Genomic DNA, 18,449 nt, shown 5'->3' with positions numbered 1-18,449 from the left:
TTCCTTTTTCCATCTGTAAAAGGGGAAAATAGCAGGACCGATCTGTCAGGGTTGTAGAAGCCAAGAGCATGCATGGAGCTCTAAGTACTTACAACAGGATCTGACACATAATAATCCCTCAATAAGTGTTCATATCATTATTTAGAAAGATTTAGGAGAAAAACACCTTGTCCTTGGTTTGGAGTCACGTATGATGCTTTTCACTTAAAAGAGAATACAATCTGTCCTGCCTGACTTACCTGGACTGGGAGACATTATCCTTTGACTTTGAGAGAACATCTCTAGATGCCAACTGCAAGAGACGGCAGCAACTCATGGGCCAGCTGGGCTGGAAAAGACCTCTGGGACCATTCTGGAGGAGGAAGTGGCTCTAATAAGGTCACTTGTCATGTGGGCAGACAGCATGATTAGGAGCAGAGCTCTTTGTCTTCATGGCTGGGCTCTGCCTTTGCCCATCTACAGATGTATACACAGGGGCAAACCCTGTGTGTGCACACTTGTCATGGCCTTTCTCTTCTCAGCAGTGGCCTTCTTCTTGGTAAAATTTCTCCCAATGGATTTCTTTTTCTGGAACCAGTGATGAATTGTTGGTTACAAATCCAGGATACACACACTTGACAGCAGACACTTCTTTACTGAGTGAGATGATTTTATTCAAGCTGTGCAATAAATACAAAATAATGACCAATTCGGGTTCACTCCCTGGTCTTGCTCAGTGGGTAAAGGATCCGGCGTTGCCCTGAGCTGTGGTGTAGGTTGCAGACACGGCTCGGATCCTGCGTTGCTGTGACTGTGGTGTAGGCCAGTGGCTACAGCTCCAATTAGACCCCTAGCCTGGGACCCTCCATATGCCGCGGGAGCAGCCCTAGACCAGGCAAAAAGACAAAATAATGACCAAGATTCTGGGCTGCCTCTTCCTCAGCAAGCCTTAAAAATAAATATGCCCTGGAGTTCTCTGGTGGCACAGCAGGTTAAGGAGACAGCGTCACTGTAGTGGCTTGGGCGGCTGCTGTGGCTTGGGTTTGATCCCCGGCCCGGGAACTTTCCGTGTTGAGGGCATGGCCAAACAAAAATGCATTCAGAATACTCTAAATTCACTTAAAATGTGAAAAACTGGCATAAGTGCCATTTTCCCCAGCTGAGGTTCACCAGTGTGACTTTCAGAAGTTGGAAAAGTTGCTGTTTAGAACAAAAGGCTTTTGAAGGTCCCGCTGTGGCACAGCGGAAAGAATCTGACTGGTATCCATGAGGTGGAGGGTTCAATCCCTGGCCTCATTCAATAAGGGTCTGGCAATTGGCACTTAATAAGTGAGATGCTCCCTTCAGTCCGGCCTCACCGTAAATGAAGCTAGAACTCTATGCAGCTTAATGAAGGTTAAAATCCTATGCATCTCTACAAATGACCAGAAAGCATATTATTTTTAGAAGCCTCAGTAGTACTGTTACTCAAATCCATGGAGGCCAGAGGTGAGCAGAAAGTTGCTGTTTAAACCTGAAGTTTCAGATGGTGACTCATGAGTGAGCAGTGTGGTATGGATGTTTCTGGCTGACTCACACTGTTTAAAATTCTTCAAATTAGCTGCTAACATTTAAAAGGTAGGTTTCACAGGACTATCCGGGTCCCCAACTTCTTTCACAAAATGTCTGGCTTTGGAGGCCCTATACTTGTGGTCCCTGATTTAAGTCTTCAAGGAATAGAAAGAACATTTACCTGGGAACCTGAACGCAAGGGTTCTAGCACAACAACTCATGGAAGAAATTGCTTCTTCTCTCCAGGTTTCTCTCTCTCTTGTTTAAGAACTATTGTTGTTCTCAAGTTATAAAGCTAGATAAGCAAAGTCTGAGGGTAAAAAAATGATCTAACTCCTCTAGAAATCACACCATTCTCTCTCAAGTTAGCTAGATGGTAGAAGGTTTTTAAAATGTTTCTGAATAGGGAGTTCTCTCAGTGGAAACAAATCTGACTAGTATTCATGAGGATGCAGTTTCCATCCCTGGCTTTGAGCAGTGGGTCAGGGATCGGGCACTGCCATGAGCTGTGGTGTAGGCTGGCAGCTGCAGTTCAGATCTGGTGTTGCTGTGGCTGTGGTGTAGGCTGGCAGCTGCAGCTCCAATTCGACCCCTAGCCTGGGAACTTCCATATGCCGCAAGTGCAGCCCTATTTAAAAAAAAAACGTTTCCGAATATATCTAACTAATTGCACAAAATATTATCCAAAGTATAGGCACTGGTATAAAAGGCATGGCAGCTCAGAAAGAGGAGCTGTTTTTTTAAAGGGAGAAGTACCGTTCTCTATACTCGGGAAGATGGAAGCTGCCACCACCAGATGCTCAACACCCAGACGTGCCATGTATCCATCTGCTCTGGAAACTTCCCTATTTCCACATTCGCATCTTGTAGTTTTGAGGTTGAGCAGGCCACGCCTCGGCTGTGGAGGCTTTCTGCTCCGGTGGCTTCAGACAAAGTTACCATTAACTCCCCAACCTGCAAGAAAATGATTTGACACAAAGGATTCCAAAATGTCCTCCTCTCCCCCTACAAGCCGGCAAACAAATGGTACAGGAATGAGGTCAGAAAGGAATCCCCCGCCCACCAGGCCCCTGAATTCATTTACCTACCTCAGAGCCCATTCAGGGGAAGGGGTGGGACCGGGAACAAGAGCCCCTCGGAGGCCAAGTGGAGTTTGGGGGTCGAGCGCTACATTACAAGATCTGACAGGCCTTTGCCAGCCTTCAGCTTCTTTGTGTCTCTCACATAATAGAGAAACACAAACTGAGCAGCACACGATCTGTGGTTACACCCTTGGACAGCGCACACTCTTTGCAAATGCTAATAGTATTGTAGCATCCTGTCACCCGGGAACACAAAAAAGGATGTTGATTTTCACATGAACCAGAACAGGCCCATTGTACACAAGTTGGTGACCAACTTGTAGTATCTGCACATCAAAAGCCCAGCCAATCATAGGGTACACAGCTGGCGAATGCACCCAGGGACGGGGGCGCCTGGCCCAGAGAACGGGATCCAAAGGCCTCGGCCACCACGACAGGGACAAAACACAGTGCTTTTGACGTGAATGGGCCCACAGTCTCACCATCCCGATTCAGTTCTGACCGTAGCAATTACTATAAGCAGCGGGACTGTAAGTGTCTCAGATATTTACAAAGAGAAATCTGAATGTATGAAAATGGGAGTGGCATTGTGCTCCTGCTGAGAAGCTTTAATATGGCAGAGGCAGAGAAGGGCAGGGATAGGCAACGAGGCATTCACACTAGGGGTGATCTGATACAGGAAAGAGAAACTCATGAGAATGCTGGCAGGGAAGTATTCATTATCTACCTCCATCCTAATGGTCCGGGGGACCTAGAAACTCTCTTGTTAGTTAAATCAGGAATATATGTGGGAGTTCCCATCATGGCGCAGGGGAAACGAATCCGACTAGGAACCATGAGGTTGCGGGTTCGATCCCTGGCCTCATTCAGTGGATTCAGGATCTGGCGTTGCCGTGAGCTGTGGTGTAGGGTCTCAGATGTGGCTCGGATCTGCGTGGCTATGGCTCTGGCGTAGGCCAGTGGCAACAGCTCCAATTAGACCCCTAGCCTGGGAACCTCCGTATGCATACGCTGCGGGTGTGGCCCTAAAAAGACAAAAATAATAATAATAATAATAAAGAATATATATGATATTCCAGGAGTTCCCGCCATGGCTCGGCTGAAACGAATCTAACTAGTATCCATGAGGACGCAGGTTCAATCCCTGGCATCCCTCAGTGGGTTAAGGATCTGGCGTTGTTGTGAGCTGTGGTGTGGGCCAGCAACTACAGCTTCGATTTGACCCCTAGCCTGGGAACTTCCATATGTTGAGGGTGCGGGCCGCCCCTCCATCCCAAAAGAATATATATGATATTCCTGAAAAGAAACTTACTCAAAATTGATAAAGGCTTCTGCTAATAGCTTGCCTTCCTAAGGTTAAATTTATAAGAAACCAAAAGGCAGACAAAATTTGGGAAAATAAAATATTCAATCTAGGTTTTGAAAACTGGTATAAAAATCATCCTATATCTTAACAGTTGGGGTAACTCAAAAAGAGAGAATCTGTATAGGTAAAACGGGAAAATGAATATGACAACACATTGAGGGAAATTTGCAGGGTATTCATTTTTCCTCCTAAGACTTAAGGTCTGGGGTAGATGGGAGATCAGAGCACCCAGAATCTCAGTAACCCCTCTCCCCCTGGGTCCCTGAGGGAACCACACCTCTCTGCTGGCATTTCCATTCCTGTGATGCCGCAACAGCCTCATATCATTAGGGGAAACCATCCTAGGCCATTTCTGCAAAGTTAACTCAAACTGCACTATTTAGGTGTATCAGTGCCCGAATGTAATTTTATAAATATGTTCATTTTCCTAAAAGCATGTTTGAGATAGAGCATATTTTGGAAAGTGCATAGGCTTGTCACCAGATTTGTTTTCCAATTTAGAAAAATTTCCACCTTTGTTATTTATTCACTAAAACACAATCGTGGTCATTTAGTTGGTTAATAGGATGCCCTGAGCCTATTTCCTCACCTATAAAACAGAAATAATACTGCTTGTGGTTGATGGATGTATAACACAAGACATGGTGGTTCTTTTGCTCTAGATTCAAGTTCTTTTCTTCAAAATTTAAAAAAGTTAAGTCGAACAAGTTTCTGAGGATTAATCCTTGGCAAGACAAGATACTGACCATTAAAAAGCCTTCATGGGGGGGGTCTATATAGACCCCAAAAGGCTCATGGCCAATGACAATACACGTCTTTGCTGTGCCCCAAGTCCTGCTAAGACCTTTATTCAGGCCCTTTGGGTGTGTGGCCGCCCCTGCAATGGCTGGAGACTGTGACATCTCTGCACGCTTTCTCCCAACACACACCAGGGCCTCCCTCCTGTTAGTGTAGCTCCTGGTGGTGGGGAAGCAGTTCACTGGATTTGTGCTGTGGTCTTAAGGTGACTTTCAGTTTCAATTACATGTAAATTTTTTGTTTTTTGTTTTTTGTTTGTTTTTGATCTTTTTAGGGCCATACCTGCAACATATGGAAGTTCCCAGGCTAGGAGTTGAATTGGAGCTGTAGCTGCTGGCCTACGCCACGGCCACAGCAACGCTGGATCCGAGTCGTGTCTGCAACCCACGCCACAGCTCACAGCAATGCAGATCCTTAACCCACTGAGCCAGGCCAGGAATGGAACCTTCGTCCTCATGTATACTAGCCAGGTTCGTTTTTGCTGAGCCATGGTGGGAACTCCTCCACTAAATATAAATTGATTGTAGAAATTTATCCATATACATTTGGCATCCAAAGGCTGGGTACCGCTCATGGCATCACTACATGCAAGTGTGAGAACCTTTGACTTAAGCCTTTTGGACAAATATATTTCTTTTCTTTTCTTTTTGGCTACACCTGCAGCATGTGGAAGTTGCCGGGCCAGGGACAGAACCTGGGCCACAGCAGTGACCAGGGCCACTGCAGTGACAATGCCACGTCCTTAACCTGCTGTGTCACAAGAAAACTCCCTAAACGAATATATTTCTTAATGGAGAAATACTTAAGTATTGCATTTCGTTAATGATGCATGACTACTTCTGTGTTCAGATGTTTGGAAGAGAGGTATTAAAAACAAAAATGGAACACAAACTAAGGGAACAGAGAAACAGATAAGTTCATTCCTTAAGCGATTAGTTTCAGCACTTCCTGGCAGCTGAGGCAACAAAAGGTACTAAGGTACTAAGTCTTGAGTTCTTTTTGACAAGAGGGAAGCACCATATGCGTTTATCTAGAGCAGGAAACTTCTGTAGGACTGAATTATCTAGCCATCGTTACTTTAAAGAACTTAAGTGATGGCAGAGACATGCCATTAGATTTTACTTCTACAAAAGGTACCGTGTATTTTCTTCAAATGAGGGCATCCTATAGTATTTGTCTGTCTATGCCAAGGGTGAATACTATTAGGTGAATTAAGAAGTGGGTAAACATAAGTAGTCCAAGCAGTTTTGCTTGCTGATGATTTTGGTCTAATTGTCAGAAAACTTTGGCAAATCAAGAAGATGTAGTGGGAGTTCCCGTCGTGGCTCAGTGGTTAATGAACCTGACTAGGAACCATGAGGTTGCAGGTTCCATCCCTGGCCTCGCTCAGTGGGTTAAGGATTTAGCGTTGCCGTGAGCTGTGGTGTAGGTTGCAGACATGGCCCGGGATCCTGGGTTGCTGTGGCTTGTGGTGTAGGCCGGCAGCTACAGCTTCAATTACACCCCTAGCTTGGGAACTTCCATGTGCCACGGTGTGGCCCTAGAAAAGACAAAAAAAAAAAAAAAAAAAAAAAGAAAAAAAAGAAGATGGAGTGGACCTATGCCCTACATACCTTCTCAGGAATGTTAGGGGTCTCACAGATTTTTGGCAAGTGTCAAGTCACGTACACCATGACCATATTTTTTGACACCAGATAAAATTTTGTGTCATTGCTATGATTTAGTTACTCTAAGAGTAAGCAGCCAAATAGACATTCTTCTTTGAACTCTAAGGAGTGTAACTTATACACAACCATAAGACATGTCTCTGTGGAGGCTACTGCAGTGCCATGACATGGTGACTGACTCTTCAGTGGGGCCTCTAGTTTTTTTTTTAATGACTATGCATTTTCTCATATACTTGGAAAGGAACAAGGCTACACCTGGGTTAATTACTTAAAAGCAAAACAAATAACAGTAAGTTTTTACCACAAAGAATGAAGGACTTGATTAAAAAACATAAAAGGTATAGTTATCCCCTCGTCAGTAACTTGATCTCAGTTGAACCTTAACACTGGTCCAAGAGAATGTGAACAAAACTCAGGAGAAAGTTTTCAGAGGGTGATCATACACTTTCTCATTTTCAAGCTGGTAACTCAAGTCTCATTTTACCATGTCTGTTTTTCTTACCCTTATCTTACAGAACTGACTCCTTTGGGCTAAAAATCACTCCCAAGTGAACTTTCTTGACACTGCCTGGCTTTTTAATCTTTGACAACTTTTGTAGTACCTTTTCTACAGCCATCAACTTAGTCTAATATGTGTAGAAATTATGACTTAGTTACCACAAATTGGGTATTTTATTGTTTAAGTTTTATTCAAACAATTATTATTTTAAAACATGTTTAATATAATTAAATAATACACCTTGTATTATTTACAAGCACATGGTAGCTACTTTGACAAAGATACTAACTCTTCATTTGAAAGTATTTGAAGAAAATGCATAAATTAACCTATTAAATCTTCAGAAAGTAAACTCTTCAAACTTTCTTGACCCACGAAGGTTTTGAACTTGAATTGCACAGAGGATGAAAACAATTTAAAATACAACTCGTTTCGGGGCCTTATACCAGGATTGGCCTGGTAGCACCGCTAAGTGAAATAACTGCTAATGTGACTGGAGTATGTTCTTCCCTTCAAATTTTCTAAAGGAATTCAAAGATTGTCTCGACATCTCTTCACCAGAAACATGCCACACTCCAGCTACGTGTACCACTTATGGGAGCGACTGTGCCTTTACTAAATCTTTTCCTGGTTTTGACTTTAGCCAACCACATGAGTCCTGGAGAAGACACACCTATGCCTTGTCTTATTTGACACATCTAATGATCACCAAATCTCTAATAAGCATCATTTATGAAAAAAAGTTCTGGGAAGAATTATAAAATAAGAAATGGGAGTTCATAATCAGGTGGTAGATGGAATTAAGTGATCTTTAAGGTTCCTTCCAGTTCTGAGACCTTAATGATGACTTTTTAATAAGCCTCATGTATGACGGAGCATGTTAGCATCACTAATGAAAATGATGGCCATGGCAGTGAAATGCAGTTAAAATCATTTAAAAATATATTTTAACAAAGAAAGTATCAGAATGTATTTACAAATATCAAGACATGAAAAAAGAGCATTGTTAGACCAGGAATTACAACTGTGCAATGTGAGGTACGTGAAATTTAAGTATTCAAACAGCCACGTGAAGAGGCTTGTTAGACCATGAATTTGGTTATACTAGAGGGTCAAATTATCACCCTAGGTGCACAGATACTTTCTCTTTCTTCTTCATTAAAACAGAGACAACTTAAAAGATGTTCTCCAATAACAGAATTATCACATGATTTTAGTATCTTTAATCACTCATCTACACAAATGACCTTAGATCAAGCACAGGCAAAATATAAATTGCAGTAACATCTACATGTAATGTGAAGGTCTTTAAAAATAATACAAAGTTCATTCATAGTGCACAAGTAAAAACAGGGTTAAACTTTAAACATTTAAGCACAAAGTCATGATTATTCAAAAGGTAAGCATTATTTGTAAGCACATTTCCATACCGTTAAAGATCCTGAAACCATAGCAATACCAGCTTAGAGAACTGAAATAAAAAAAAAAAATACTTTGATCCCCTTTATTGGAAAACTAAAATAACATATTTCTTTTCACAGATAAATACATCTAAAATAAATAAAATTATGGACTAGTTAAGGGATTTACCTCTTAAACTTACACTCTGAATCTTATCATCATATATAAAGTTCCCTAATTATAAGCTTAGGAAGCATTTCTCTCTGCAATGTTCCCTACTCATTTTTACACTAGTCATTTGCATCTGGAGGCTAAATTACTTGTGGGAAGGAGTCTGTTGCAGGAAGAAGTCTGGAAAGGATGGGGGGGGCAATAAAAAGAAGAGAGAATACAAATAAGCCACTAAGATTGCTCCACCTATAACAACAGCTCCACTGAACTATAGTTCAACCGTGAAACCACTTGTTTTCTATCGGGTCTTGCCCACATGGACTGATTTTTTTATTTAACTGATACCTAGACCAAGTAAATTTTAGATATAATCTATTTACAGTTGTTCAGTCTTCCATAAAGAGCTTTGTTCACTCTATTATTTGCAGTTTCTGACATGAAGAACAAACGATTCCTGGTCTAGTTAGAATTTAACTTCTGTATAGTGAATGTTTTTATTTGTTAATTTGTATACTTCTGTAGAGTGATTTGTTTACATTTGAATCATTTGTAATTTCTGAACTACAGATGCAACACACAGGGTTTACTGTTGAGAATCTGAACTTTATTTTTTCTTTTAATAACATCTGCATTTAATAAATACCTAGCTATGGCAAGGGGCTTAGTATGAGATCAGCCATAAAGGGAAAAAATACATAATCCATGAAAGGAGTTGTATTATGGAGAGGGATGGGAAATGTCTGGATTCTAATATGGTATTTCTAATAATATTTTTACCATCTATTTATATATTTAAATTACAAACACTGATCTCAAAGAAATGGAGATACCCCATTGCTCTTTCTTAAGTTTACATAAAGGCATGTGATAAAAGTACTGATTTAGGGAGTTCTCATTGTGGCTCTGGGGTAATGAATCCAACTAGAATCCATGAGGATGCGGGTTCGATCCCTGACCTCGCTCAGTGGGTTAAGGATACAGCACTTCGGTGAGCTGTGCGTAGGTAGCAGATGGGGCTTGGATCTGGCATTGCTGTGGCTGTGGTGCAGGCCGGTGGCTATAGCTCTGATTCGACCCCTAGCCTGGGAACCTCCATATGCCACCAGAGCGGCCCTAGAAACAAAAGTACTGATTTAACATCAGCCTTTTGCTTGGGGACAATCTGTGGAACTATAGCTGAGGGCATTTTTCCTTATCCTTAGCTCAGAGAGTTAAATATGGGCCTATTTCTTTTTTCCTTTAGAAGTAGATTTGTAGTTGTAAAGTGGTTGTATTTTATAACCGCAAAAACATGAATAATTGTAGGATGTCTGCTTCAGTGAGGGTGTTTACCACTGGCCTGCACTGGCTGGAGGGAGTTAACCAGTAAGTTAGGAACGCCTAAGCTTTGGACAGGACATTGGTAAGCTCTACTCCCTTTCTATTCAGCAGCGATCCCTAAGCCTAAATGACATAAGAAATGTTCTTGACCACCCAGCTACCAAATAAAATACACTGCTACTAGCCACCTAAAACTGGATCTATTTTCCTTATCAAACAGTATAAAACAACTATTTTCTGAACTCTCAATTTCTGAACTATTTTGTGACATCTTTTAACCTTGCATACTAAGTGTCAGATCTTGATAGAGCTCACAATAAAGGCTGCACTGTTGTTAAATTAAAAAAAAATGTGGGGTTGGCAAGGAAACTGTTACCAAAACATATTCCGAGAAAACTGTAAAATTAAAAAAACTGTAAAATAAACTGTCGCGCAATGGCATTTTTATCAGAATAATAAAGGCTTAATGAAAGGGCAGCAAAGAGCAAAGTTAAACGAGAAAGATATTTAAAGTCAAAGATGGCCTATTTCTTTGTTTTAAATTTCTTTAGCTGATAAAAAAATTATATAAAAAACATGAAAATAATGTGAGGATATTACTGTAATTGAACTGCAATTAATTAAACTTTGTATTTTTCTTAAATGTTCAGTGAACTGGGGGTGGTGAACATTATTCTAATTGCTGAAATAACTTCTATTTAAAATACAGTGTCATGAAAGAAAGCTTTCTCCTGAGGTCTACTGAAATGTTTGACAATCATCTAAATGAAATCAGTCAACTGATTATTCTTAATCTTCCCCATCCTGTGTCACAATCCAATAGCTCTGTCAACAGGTTAAAAAAAACATTAGCAGAAAGCCTAGCTCAAGTATACAGCATCCAAAATGAATGAAATTCAAATGGATAGAGAGAGTACAAAAACATTAACTGAATCAAATAGGTAAACTGCTATTGACTTCTCTAAATTGTCAACGAAGGGCTGAAATCTGTCACTGAATGTACATGGGACTGCCTACTGGGCGGGGGGGGGGGGGTTTCCACTCGACTTCTTTCACCTGATGAATATCAACTGAATTATCATGTCAGATATTTTCTGGATCTAGAACATTACAGATACAGACAACAACTCCGCAGGTTACCATCATCTATAGATATACAATTGATAGCCTTTAGAAAATTGCCTTAAGTTTTATTTCAACACCTAGCATTCTTTTTCTGGAAAATAAACAGATATCAAGTAATGTCAGCTAATGAGTTAGCTGAGACAACAAGAAGGAGGCCAAGTGTCTTATCTTCAAGGACTGAGCCTAATGGCTATGCCACTTAAAGCATCCCAACTTTGATAAAATAAAATAGAATGTTACTGCCATTCGCATTGTTCTTTCATTCAAAAGGTAGCTGATGGTTAAAGTGTCTCTAACACACTGCATAAATTATTTATATTCCATGACTTTATTTTATGTTTAGAAAGGTGGAATAGCAGAAGAAAAAAAAAGGCAGGACAAAAGATTTTGGAGTTTTCTTTCTTCAGATGTATGCAGAGGTGATTATAGTATGAGTAGGTTTCTGTAAAAATAAACAGAATTTTTATTAAAAAATTTATTAGGTCTGAGGAGACAAATGTAAAAGTTTCTAGGTAAATTTTGCATGGCCATAAAAATATTTAAGCTTAACTGCCTAAGTTTGCTAGTTCTATTAAACATATCCACCATAAAAATATAACAATTTCATCAAACATGATATATGAATCAAAAAATACTGGAATTCATCTTCAGCAAGTATCAGAATTAGTTACTCAAAACTATCAGACTGAGGAGCTCCATGAATCTTAAAATTGTCACTGAGAAACTACTCTTTAAGATGCTTGGTAACTTTTATTAAATGGTCAGAACGAAGTAAGGCTACAATTTTGCCCGATTTATTCTTTTAAATGGATTTGCAGAGTACAAAATAGACTATCTGTCCAATTCATAGATATCTGTTAACAGTTCACAGAACCCTACATCAAGGGTTGGGAAGTGCCTTAGAGAGTAGAAACAAAGAAAGTTGGGACTGTTTTCCTGTATGCAACCCGGCTCACAGGACTGTCCTGTCCTGTACTTGGAACAGACATGCGGACAGGAAAAGGCCTGTTCATAGCAGCAATGGTAACTCCAGATGTCATACTGACCAGCTTAGGGAAGCGACCCTGACTATTTTGTAAAGCACTGGCTACCTTTGGGCTTCTTTGTTTTATTGAAAAGACAAAAACATACATTATTTTTTAGGGCCACACCTGTGGCATATGGAGGTTCCCAGGCTAGGGGACGAATTGGAGCTGTAGCTGCCAGCCTACGCCACAGCCACAGCAATGTGGGATCCGAGCCGCGTCTGCGACCTCCACCACAGCTCAGGGCAACGCCGGAACCTTAACCCACTGAGCAAGGCCAGGGATCGAACTTGCATCCTCATGGATACTAGTCGGGTTGGTTTCTGCTGAGCCATGACAGGAACTCCATACTTTATATTTTTAATGGGGTTTCTGTCAACTCCCCCCACCAAGAAAAAACACATTTTTAAGCAAAAATATCAAGTAAACTCGTGTTGAAGAGAATCTCCAAATCAATCAAGACTTTGAAATGTTTCTAACATCAACTACTGAGAGTAATTACGGTGATAAGGAAGATGCAACACTTTTTGGTTTTAAAAGAGAATTTCACACACTGAAGTTATATAAAACATTTACACTGGTAGATACTTTAAAACAACAAAAAAAAACATAAAGTAAGAAAACATTATTCTAAAGCTTTCTAACTCCTTCTTCTCTCATGCATTGATGGTATACTATTCTAAATGATGTTGGTCTGAGCTGTGCTTCATGTCCCAGCCTGCTTTCGCAAACATAGTCCCTACAATGAAGTAGGTAGCCTGATTTAAGGGCCTTTTCTGAACAGAATGTAGCCAGAGAAAGACTCTTGCATGTTACTAATTCTTTCCCTTCTGACTGTGCTGCAGGCTGCCTACAGGGTAAGGCTCCGAGATAAAGTAATTAATCAAATATTTTAAATAAATGATAAGGTCTTAATTATAGCATTTTCCCTTTCTCAACTTCTTCATTAAAAGCAAAAGACTTACTAATTGTAATTCTTTGGCAATAATTAACTATGCTACTAACGGAAGTCATTAAATAGACAATATTTTATTGGAAACTGCTTATATTGCCAGACTATAGAATTATACAAGAGCCTTTACATCCAGAAGAGTCCTAAATTCTACAGCTAAGTTAGTTTAAATAGAAAAATGTTTTCTGGAGTTCCCGTCGTGGTGCAGTGGTTAACGAATCCAACTAGGAACCATGATGTTGAGGGTTCAATCCTTGGCCTTACGCAGTGGGTTAACGATCCAGCATTGCGGTGAGCTGTGGTGTAGGTCGCAGACGCGGCTCTGGCTCTGGCGTAGGCTGGCAGCTACAGCTCCGATTAGACCCCTAGCCTGGGAACCTCCATATGCTGCGGCAGCGTCCCAAGAAATGGCAAAAAGACAAAAAAAAAGAAAAGAAAAGGAAAATGTTTTCTATTTCAATGTTTTTAAACATGGAGAATAAGACTAAGAACAATTATTGAAATTTTTAGTCAAGGCAAATAAAAAAAGCTTTTGCAAGTTAACATATACATAATCACCCACTGAATATGAACAATGAGGAATAAAATAATGATATCCACAGTTCAACTCTTCACCTGCAGAAAATCTGAGCCACACTGCATATTTTGAAGTACCTTAGCTTTATTCACCTTTGTTCTGTTCAAAATGAGTTCTAGAGGATATTTTTAATTTAGCCAAAAGGCAATCAAATCATTCAAAGGAACATCATAAATATGAAATTTAGAATCTAGTTTCAAAGATTCCAGCATTTTCAATTATTTAGATTAAAATTATGATTAAGGGGGAGTTCCGATTGTGGCACAATGGAAACAAATCTGACTAGTATCCATCAGGATGCGGGTTCCATTCCTGGCCTACACTCAGTGGGTCGGGGATCCGGTGCTGCCGTGAGCTGTGGTGTAGGTTGCAGACATGGTCAGATCCCGAGTTACTGGGGCTGTGGTGTAGGCCAGCAGCTGTAGCTCCAATTCGATCCCTGGCCTGGGAACTTCCATATGCTGCGGGTGCAGCCCTAAAAAAAAAAAAAAAAAAGAGCAACTTGAATCTAGCTAAGTAGAACGATAAACTATTAAAATAAGATTAAAAGGTAAATTTTGTGTGTAGACAGTACCAGTGCAGTAAAAGGACAATTACTTACTTATTACAATTTATTTCTCCTGATGAAGAGCTTCAATAAAAGCATCAAGTTTTTCTTGAATTTCTCTAACTTTCTCTGTGGAGACAAAAAAGATAATAAAACAGTTAAAAATTAATTTATTTTTCAAAGTCACAAATCATAGGAAATAAGTAATCTGGGATACTATAACTACTTGGGAAAATGGGAAAAATTACCTTAGAACCACACATCATCTTATATCCAAATAAAGTTCAAATGGATTGTAGCATTAATCCATAGTTACGGATTCTTACACAGAAAAATACAAGTATAAATACATTATATAATTTTAAAAAGTTCTTGGATACTTTGGATTCTAACCAAGGACTCACAGTTAGCAATATCTGAAAAGAGGAAAATATAATGACACCATTTTTTAAAATTAGAAGAGAATACAGGTGAGTATAAAGAACTAGCCTTCAACTGGGAAATGACTTTCTAAGTAGGTATCAATTAACAGGAAGAGTAACAAAGGAAAAGATTAACCAGTATGACCACATTAAAACATACAATGCATACATGAAAATGTCCTAAAATTAAAAGACAACGGAAATTGCAGGAAATATTTGCAATGAACATGAAAAAGGCAATAACACTTTAAAATATAAAAATGTACTTTTCTTGCTGTGAATGAGCAAAGTTTAAAGTGCCAGAGCCACTGAAGACAGACTTAATTTTATTTGATTTTAGAGGTTTTCATATTTAGAGATGTTCAAATAAAATCGATAATTTCTCTGAAATATAAAAATTTACATCAAGGATTTCCTGTTGTGGCTCAGCGGGAATAAAATTGACTAGCATCCATGAGGATGCTGGTCTGATCCCTGGCCTCGCTCAGCACATTAAGGATCTGGTGTTGCTGTGAGCTGTGGTGTAGTTTGGTAGCTACAGCTCCGATTCAACCCCTAGCCTGGGAACCTCCATATGCCGTGGATTCAGCCCTAAAAAGATTAAAAAAAAAAAAAAAAATTTTCCATCAAAATATAAACTATTCAAAGGACACGCCAATCTCCTAATATTAAAAACTGAAGTCGTGATTTATTGCTAACTTAATTGTGCAACTCAAATTTTATAATACAGGTTATAGTAAGCATAATAACAAATATTTTTGTCCTGTTAACACAGTTTAACATGTTAGTGAGAAATATCAATTAAAGTGAAGCGAAAGGTTTCAAAGCTGGTGATGTGCAAAACTTCAAAGCATTCTACTTCCTATCTTAAAGAAAAACCACATAAAATACATTAATATTCAAGATTTATATCTTTTACATTTAAAAATAAATAATTTGCAGTTGAAGATTAAGTATCCCTTTTTACTGGTGAGACAGCATTTATGATGAACAACCATTAAAAAGAGGAATGACCCTTTTTTATAAACTCTTATTAGCATTGCAGGATCTCAACAGAGCCTACCATGGTTGAATATAAAGAACATAATGTCTTTATCTTCTTTGCCCGGTAATTTAGCACTTCCAATTCTTGGTATTAGGACTGAGACTAACACACACTAAAAAAAAAAAAAAAAAAAAAAAAAAAAAAAAAAAGGCTGGGGGAGGGGGATCTCCTCTGTTCTATTTTTTGAGAAAATATGATTTAACAATTATCATAAAGGTAGCATTAACTCCTTACATATGTAAAAAAATAAACTACAGAAACTAGAAAAAATATTCCCAAACTATCTCTTGGAAGTTTACTCTGTACTTTTTGGTAGTCTGTGTGTAAATATATATGTATTTTATCTAGCAGTCAAACCAGTAAACATTTCCTTTCTCAAAATAAGGCCACATTCTTATTTCAAAAGTGATTTCATCGAGTTGCTTAGAAACAGTTCACCTATTTTCTTCACTGAGTATTTAGAGAGCTCCAGATACTACAAGTCATCAAGGAATTTTTAAGAGGGAGTGAGGAATACGGAGTAAAACAGAGTTTTCTAAATTGTCTCATGGAGCTCCCGTCCTGGCTCAGTGGTTAACGAATCCGACTAGGAACCATGAGGTTGTGGGTTTGATCCTTGGCATGGCTCAGTGGGTTAAGGATCCGGCGTTGCCATGAGCTGTGGTGTAGTTTGCAGACATGGCTCGGATCTGGCGTTGCTGTGGCTCTGGCGTAGGCTGCAACTATAGCTCCGATTCGACCCCTAGCCTGGAAACCTCCATATGCCACGGGTATGGCCCTAGAAAAGACAAAAAAAAAAAAAAAAAAAAGAAAAGACAAATAAATTGTCTTAGAATTTTGAAAATGAATGGTGTCTTTAAAAAATCATCTACCTTAAATAGCACAAAACATGGAAATCAAAAACAAATGTTTATAGAGCCTTAGCAGATCTCTAAACATTACATTGAGAATTATTTCTACTTGGGAAAACTGCAGTGTATGAAGAAAGGAAATCACGTTCTATCTGCTCTGTGACCTGAATACAATCAGACAGCTGGAGGGCCAGCTCTACCCATCCTTTTGCCCCATAAATGACCTCTGTGCTCAGCTGGACAGACTATCTGAGAGTGGGTGGTACGGTAGCATCACTCACAAGAGACTGTTCAGAACAAGATCTATTTGTAATGAAGGAGACCAAGAGCCATTCCGATGCAGGTGTCTAACCGTGGAATCTGGTTCAAATTCAAATTATTCTAAAATTAGGGATAACCAATGTTTTTATAAATGAGAGAAAAAACAAAAACAAACTAATTTTAAGATGAAGGCTACAGAATTAGAAAATACCAAATTTCCCTTTAAGGAGCTGTTTTTACAAAATATTTTACAGTGAGAATATCAGGACATTCATTGTACCCTTATGACCTAGAACTTTACATATGACAAAAAGGACATTTGTAAGTTACTAGGAAGTAATGGGGGGGTGGGAGGAGAAGAGGATGGAGGTAAATATTAAAAAGAAAAAAGAATACTTGCGATAGATGTAGCTTTTAACACTAAATTTAAAAACTTATTTCTTCCTTTGTTCCTTCACTTACACAATGTACTTAATGGAGTGACATGGGACACACAGGATATACCCTGCCCTTCAGAAGCATTCCCTGCCTACTTTTTACCTCATTCAGTCTGTAAGTATCTATGTTTTGGGTGATTTCGGATCTCACATGTCATTTGGTCCTCATCTAACCCTGTAGGTATCACTGCCAAGGATGAGGACATTAATAAGCCCAGAGAGTTAGCTCTGTCCACAGTCCTCTAATTCAGAAATACACACTAGATCTGCTACCAAATGCAGACTCTGAATGGTAACAAACTAATGCTATTATTTCAAGTGCATTTGTTTTAAGTTTTACCTTTTATGTGAAATATGACATTTTGATGAGACAGCTATCGAGCACCTCCTAAGTAGTTCTGTGCCTATAGGACTGTTTAAAAAATATATACTACACCGTCATACTTGGATGAGTACTCGTACCTTTTTAGGAGACTAGATCTACACACACTTGGAGGAAACCTTGGAGAACAACATACAGGTATGAAAGTGGACCAAAAAAGACCAGCATCTTCAAGGTTTACAACAGCATCCGACCTACTATATACACTCAATAAATGATAAATGAAGTTTCCAAAGTATGGCACAGAAATGAGGGCTGTAGGTTGACAGGCTTTCTGAATGTTAAGCCAGAACCACAAGAACTACAGCAAAGCCTGAGAACAGGGGGCAAGGTACACACTACTGACAATGAAGATCAAGGAAAGCTGGTGGGTCATCTGAACCAGAGCCACGCACAAAAGAGAATGAGCAGGTCTCACAACACAGTAACAGTGAAGAGAGGAAAAACTTCAACTTAATTACTGTACTTTATTAAGAAGGCTAAAATATGTTGACTACACCTGCACACATACACACATGTGTGCACATACATTCACACAAACACTCAACAAGCACAGCTTTGGGAAATAAACTGATTTCATGCTTTGTAAGGAAACGATACTATAAATAATAAGCAGTATTATTTCCCATATTTGAATTCATTCATTTAAAATTCTGATATAAGTTTCCAGCACTGTCCTGTATACTAACTATGTCATCTGACTGCACATAAAACTGAATTATGCATAAAAATCAAAGTTGAAAAAAAATTAAGCTGGAATATTAGCAACTAAAACTTTCTACTTTCTTGTCCTTCCAAATTAATGTTCCAGTATTACAGATTTTCAAATCCCTAGATCTTTCTGTATTTAACTTTTTCGCCATTAGAAATTACTTTCCCACAGAAAAATGTGTATAGATTAGCATGCTAATTATAAAGCAAATGCTTCTCTATTAAATATTTGCATTAAATATTTATAGCTTGAGAATTCTTACAAGTTCTTATAAACCAA

At 39.1% G+C, this 18,449-nt stretch overlaps 1 protein-coding gene across 9 annotated transcripts in view; it reads right to left on the bottom strand.

The window, feature by feature from the left end:
* Positions 1-8,142: 8,142 nt before the first annotated feature.
* The window catches only part of OPA1 (OPA1 mitochondrial dynamin like GTPase), a 93,263-nt gene continuing 82,956 nt past the window's right edge, over positions 8,143-18,449 (bottom strand). For 5 of the 9 annotated variants that reach the window (XM_084987528.1, XM_021070063.2, XM_021070065.2 and 2 more), the window contains 2 exons: positions 14,115-14,189; positions 8,143-11,401 (listed from right to left, as the gene is read on the bottom strand). In XM_084987528.1, the coding sequence (XP_084843654.1) occupies positions 14,125-14,189 (65 nt within the window). In that variant the 3' untranslated portion in view covers positions 8,143-11,401; positions 14,115-14,124. Of the gene's footprint in view, positions 13,989-14,114; positions 14,190-18,449 lie in introns of all 9 variants that reach the window. The other 4 variants (XM_084987524.1, XM_084987526.1, XM_084987525.1 and 1 more) reach the window with 2 other exon arrangements.

This window comes from Sus scrofa, chromosome 13 (assembly GCF_054392235.1).
Source record: "Sus scrofa isolate SSC_HxYL_T2T_F1_AM1 chromosome 13, Sscrofa_HxYL_maternal_Yorkshire_Landrace_v2.0, whole genome shotgun sequence".
Classification (NCBI taxonomy): domain Eukaryota; kingdom Metazoa; phylum Chordata; class Mammalia; order Artiodactyla; family Suidae; genus Sus; species Sus scrofa.
The sequence above is the reverse complement of the archived record's forward strand: the minus strand, read 5'-3'. Positions and strand labels throughout refer to the sequence as shown.